At 48.5% G+C, this 6,000-nt stretch overlaps 1 protein-coding gene across 1 annotated transcript in view; it reads left to right on the top strand.

The window, feature by feature from the left end:
• Positions 1-212: 212 nt before the first annotated feature.
• The window catches only part of MED23 (mediator complex subunit 23), a 100,844-nt gene continuing 95,056 nt past the window's right edge, over positions 213-6,000 (top strand). Inside the window, 1 exon segment of the mRNA XM_044288675.1 lies at positions 213-451. Coding sequence (XP_044144610.1) covers positions 413-451 — 39 coding nt within the window. The 5' untranslated portion in view covers positions 213-412.

Here is a 6,000-nt window from a genome sequence, read left to right as displayed (position 1 = left end):
ATGAAAAATGAAAGAATAATGTTTGGTAAGAGAGTAAGTGGTTAAACAAGAATCCTTATTATGGCTTCCTGCAAAAAACAAACAAACTGTAGGCGACTGGTAAACCCTGAACTGAGCTCGAGCTTCCAGCACGCATGCGCAGTACTGGTCCTTTGCCGTCGCGTTGGGAGACCCAAATGAAGCGGAAGTTGATAGTTTCCGGGGGAGTGAATTATAGGTTGCGCTCAGTAACCCGGAGACAATAGTGAGAACCCCCACTGTTGTGCACTATGTATTGTCGCAATAGCTGGTTATTGTGTGACATTGTGGCACTTCCATTGTAGTGTGAGCAGCATGACGTGTAGTGTGTGGTGAGGCCACTGTCGCGGTGCCCTGCAGACTTGTAGCGCCCGGCTGGTATTCCTCCGTGCACATGGAGTCCCAGCTACAGAGCATCTTCGAGGAGGTGGTGGTAAGTGGGCACCCAGTGGGGTTATGGGGAGCAGCTGCCGCCAGTGATGGGGCTGATGGTGACAGTACAGGATTAACCCCTGTCTTTCTGGATTACATTTTGAGAGCTATGTTTATAGGGTGAAGTAGTAGCACATGGCAGAAAGAAAGTGTGTCCTCCACACAGAGCTCATATAGTAATGCCAGGGGCTCATACATATCTCTTTTATTATGTACTGCAGCCAAATGCATATGTAACAGGCTGTGGGCGCACCAGGCAGCGCTAGGTGACGGGCTGTGGGCTCACCAGGCAGCGCTAGGTGACGGGCTGTGGGCTCACCAGGCAGCGCTAGGTGACGGGCTGTGGGCTCACCAGGCAGCGCTAGGTGACGGGCTGTGGGCTCACCAGGCAGCGCTAGGTGACGGGCTGTGGGCTCACCAGGCAGCGCTAGGTGACGGGCTGTGGGCTCACCAGGCAGCGCTAGGTGACGGGCTGTGGGCGCACCAGGCAGCGCTAGGTGACGGGCTGTGGGCGCACCAGGCAGCGCTAGGTGACGGGCTGTGGGCGCACCAGGCAGCGCTAGGTGACGGGCTGTGGGCGCACCAGGCAGCGCTAGGTGACGGGCTGTGGGCGCACCAGGCAGCGCTAGGTGACGGGCTGTGGGCGCACCAGGCAGCGCTAGGTGACGGGCTGTGGGCGCACCAGGCAGCGCTAGGTGACGGGCTGTGGGCGCACCAGGCAGCGCTAGGTGACGGGCTGTGGGCGCATTGTTATTGTCCATATTGCTTTTTTTTTGTGGTTGGGTTCATTTTTCCATTGCATTATACACTGCTCGTTTCCATGGTTACGACCACCCTGCAATCCATCAGCGTGGTTGTGCTTGCATACTATAGAAAAAGCACCAGCATATGTGCGCTCCCTTGGTCCCGGACACCAGAGAGGTCAGCATTTTTTATTATAGTGTGCAAGCATGACTACCACTGATGGATTGCAGGGTGCTCTGTAACCATGGAAACGAGCAGTGTATAATGTGATAGAAAAATGAATCCATCCAGCAAAGGAAGCAATATGGACAATCACAATACATTAGTAAGTGCCTTGTATTAACTCTCTCTACATGATAAATGCTGATTGCTGAAGTGAGACAACCCCTTTAAACAGGTATTCCGGTAGGTAAAAGTTATCTCCTATCCACAAGATAGGGCATAACTATAAGTTCAGTGGGAGTACTACGGCTGGGAACTCCACTGATCACAAGAATGGGGGACCATGCCCCCTGCTGCTTCCCTGAAATGACCGGAGTGGACGCTCCATTCATTTCTGTGGCAGTTCCGGAGATGGCTGAGCACTGTACTTGGCTCTCTTCGGAACTCCCATAGAAATGAACGGAGCTGCTGACCGTTTGTGCGACTGGCCTCTCCGTTCTTTCCAGGGGATCAGCTTGGAGTATGGAGCCCCCGTTCTCCAGCAGTGGGACCCACACTAAACTGTGGATAGGGGATAACTTTTATCTACCACAATACCCCTTTAAGTTTCTAAAAGATCTTCTTGCAAATTTTGATGACCGTTAGTTCATATGTCAAAGGACAGCTGTATATGCAGATGTCAGAGTTTCTGTCACCAGACATTACTACGCAGAAGTCGGTCACCTCGATTAGCCATTACTAAAGAGAACCAGTCACCAGGAAATGCAGTTATACTGCCGGAGGAGCTGAGCAGGCTGATATCTAGTTTTATGGGAAAAGATTCACCAAAACTCATCATTTTATACTTTTTAAATCTCTGCTCTTTCTGAGCTGAAGATGGCCCATTTGGCTATTATCAATGATTGATGGCATTCTCTGTGTGTGTATATCAAGATAGCTGTCAGTCACTGATAAAAATGGTCCCCATGTACAACTAAACTCAGAAAAAACAGAGACTTAAAAGTATAAAATTTAAAGTTTTGTTGGGTCTTTTACCACAAAGCTACAAATCGGTCCGCTCAGCTCCTCCTGCTCTATCACATTCTGCCAGCAGATTGCTCTGCATTTCGTATTGACAGGTCTGCTTTAATTGCAATATTACATGAGTAGTTCTGCTGACCCTGCTTTCCCATTCCCCCGTGTGTTGTAATACACAGAGAGGACTCGGGCACCATCATGGGCACAAGCTCACAATTCATGGTAATGTCCTACAGAAGAGCATTGCATGGGGGTGGGTGGCAGTATAGACATATGAAGTACTGTTTGGAAGTCAGTGTCACCAGTACTATTTTTTGTTGTAGTGCTTAAAGGGGTTGTGCAGCCACAGGGTAGGTCATCTATATCTGATTGGCTGGGGTCTGACGCCTGGCACCCCTGCTGATCAGCTGTTTGAAGAAGAGACATTGCTGCTTCCTCTTCATTACACTGCCCGTTGTCTCAGAAGTGCAGTGTAATTACGAGTAGTGTTGAGCGAACTTGTTTGGCGTCTAAAGTTCAAGTTATCGAAGAATCGCGTTATGGATTCCACTACCACGGACCATAATGGAATTAGAATCCATACCACGATTCTGCACGAGCCCTGTAATCAAAGTGACAAATTCCCTTTAAATGCCCTCTTATAATACCGCCATACTTGGCATGTATGCTGTGGAATTGCATGCAGAAAACCCACAACATTTAAAGTAGCAGCAAAGTAGATAAGATTTTAACCCATAGGAATCGAGCGCCGTACAGCTACGGCACTCTGATCAGGCGGGCTGCAGGGGTCCGGCAGTCACTGATAGCCGGACCCCTGCTGTATGCGCTGGCACATTAAAGGGGTTGTCCAGGTTCAGAGCTGAACCTGGACATCCCTCCATTTTCACCCCGGCAGCCCCCCTGACATGAGCATCGGAGCAGTTCATGCTCCGATGCTCTCCTTTGCCCTGCGCTAAATCGCGCAGGGCAAAGGCATTTTTCTGAGTTCCGGTGACATACCGGGCTCTCTATGGGACTGACAGGCAGCCCGGTGACGTCACCGGCACTGATGGGCGGGATTTGGCTCTGCCCTAGCCAGTAAAACGGCTAGGGCAGAGCTAAAGCCCGCTACGATTTGGACCGCACAGCCGCAGTGGAAAAGGACAGGGGAGGGGAGTAAACGGGCGGGCAGAGGCGCACGGAGTGCGGGGTTATGAGCCGTTTAGGAGGTGCCTGCCTGGGGCTCCGAGGATTGAGAGACCGCCCTGGGCACTTGAGAGGGCTCAGAACATAATCTTATAACTTCATTTTCGGCAAAAAGAAAAGTCCGTTTTCTACTACAAAGGTACCGTTTTTATGTTCTGGCTGGATCACATAACCCTATTTTAACGGTCTAACATGCTAAAATGTGGTGACAGACTCCCTTTAAAGGGGTTTTCGGGGATTTCAATATTGATAGGATAGGGACTCAATATCAGATTGGCGGGGTCCGGCGCCTCCACCGATCAGCTGTTTGAAGAGAAGGCCGCGCTCATGCTTGCATGCAGTGGAATAACAAGAAGCCGTCCCATTCACTCCAGTAGGACAGCTGCTTCACATACACTTGAATAGGAAGGAGCCGTCCCATAGAAGTGAACGTGGCCTTCCCTCCAAACACCTGATCGGCGAGGCTGCCGTGTTTCGGACCCCCATCGATGTAATACTGAGGATAGGTCATCCATTGTAAAATCCCTTTAATAAAATCTGTGAGCCGCTTTCCCATGCTCATTATCTGTAAGCTGAATCCAGGTGATCATACAGGACTGTATAACGTGGGCTTGGATCCTGTGTAGCAGATGGGCCATAAATAGCAGTCAAGGTCCAGCTGCCATTAGGATTCTATATTTACTTACATATTACCGCCTGATTTTTGATACCCGGCTTGAAATTGAAAATGCCCCTTTACTGACCCTCATCAGATCTGATATCCAGTGTGAAGAGATGCAGCAGGGTGCGGAGGCACCCGTACAACACCTGGCTAATACTGTGAACCGGTCCTATTAATAATTGGTGTACAGTTTAGCATTATGTAAGGGTCATCGCTGATGGGGAATCTTAAGGGGGTTGTCAAAGAAAACTGTACCAGAGCCCCAAATGAAATAATAATAAAAAAAAATATATATATATAAAAATACCATTTATCACTCACCATTTTATATAAAATAGCACCCAGACCTTGTATCAAACAATACTTAGAGAGTAAAACATTTGTAACACTTTGGGGGACATTTATCAAACGGGTGTGAAGTAAAACTGGCTTACTTGCCCATAGCAACCATTCCGATTCCACTTTTCATTTTCCAAAGGAGCTGTGAAAAATGAAAGGTGGAATCTGATTGGTTGCTAAGGGCACTAAGCCACTTCTACTTTACACCAGCTTGATAAATGACCCCCTTTGACTAATATCAGACACATTTTTCAGGGCCGAACACTGCTCCTCTGACCCAAACTCCCAGCCTCCTGATGTGAAATTAGTCTTAAAGGGAATCTATCACTCTGATTTTAGACCATTATCTACAGCAGGCATCTCACACTGCGGCCCTCCAGCTGTTGCAAAACTACAACTCCCACAATGCCCTGCTGTAGGCTGATACCTGTAGGCTGTCCGGGCATGCTGGGAGTTGAAGTTTTGCAACAGCTGGAGGGCCGCAGTTTGAGATCCCTTATCTACAGTGATACATGAGTGGTACTGCACATCACTATTTATTTTCCGACTGTCCTCCGTTCCCCCATTGTCAGTGCTCAGTCTGGACTGCTGTGCTGTTCTAACATAATGTAGAGGACTCATGAGCGCATGCACAGCAGTCCTGACAATGTATTTCAATGCAGCTCTAAGCGCTGATAGCAGGGGAATGGGAGGCAGTAGGAAAGTAAAATATAGTGACCTGGACTCCATATCTGCAGTACTACTCATATATTACTGTAGATGGTCCAGAATCAGGGTGATAGATTCTCTGTAAATTCAGTACAGAGACACAAGAAGGGCCATGATACACCCCAGTCTCTAAAACCACTGCACCTGTATCACACAATGAATTTAAGATGATAGATACAACATAAAGCAGAGAATAATAATAAAAAGTTATCATTACCATTAATATGTCATATGACTGGAGGAGGCCTTGTGTCCTATACTGCTAAGTCACCGCTTCAGCGCGCACGGTGTGGGGGAAATGCGCTATGTGTTCTTTTGTTATTTTATCACATTTGGGGGCCACTGGGTGTTTTCTTGTACCTCAATCAATATGCCGAGCGCTCCATTATTGACCAGTGCCCGTTTCTCATGCTGTATTCAAGTTCACAGTGAGTTCTGTAAGGGCAGCACTCAGTGACGCTTGCTGTAGCTGAGGGCCCATTTACACTGATTGCAGATGGGTGCTCATCAGGTGATCAAAATGTTCACATGGGCACCTGATCATCTGCCCATGTGAATAGTCCTTAGGGATTGTCTGCAGCGGCGTCAAACAGTAAGTTTACATGGAGGGACCTGAGATGAGCAGCAGAGGCTGGGGATCAGGGAGGTATGATCACCAACGCAGGTCCTGCCAGGCTGAGAGGAAATTAGTGCACCACCCCTTTAAGGGGGCCGAAAGTATTGACTTTTCATTA

Source organism: Bufo gargarizans, chromosome 4 (genome assembly GCF_014858855.1).
Source record: "Bufo gargarizans isolate SCDJY-AF-19 chromosome 4, ASM1485885v1, whole genome shotgun sequence".
Taxonomy (NCBI): domain Eukaryota; kingdom Metazoa; phylum Chordata; class Amphibia; order Anura; family Bufonidae; genus Bufo; species Bufo gargarizans.
This window is presented reverse-complemented; position numbering and strand designations above follow the sequence as displayed.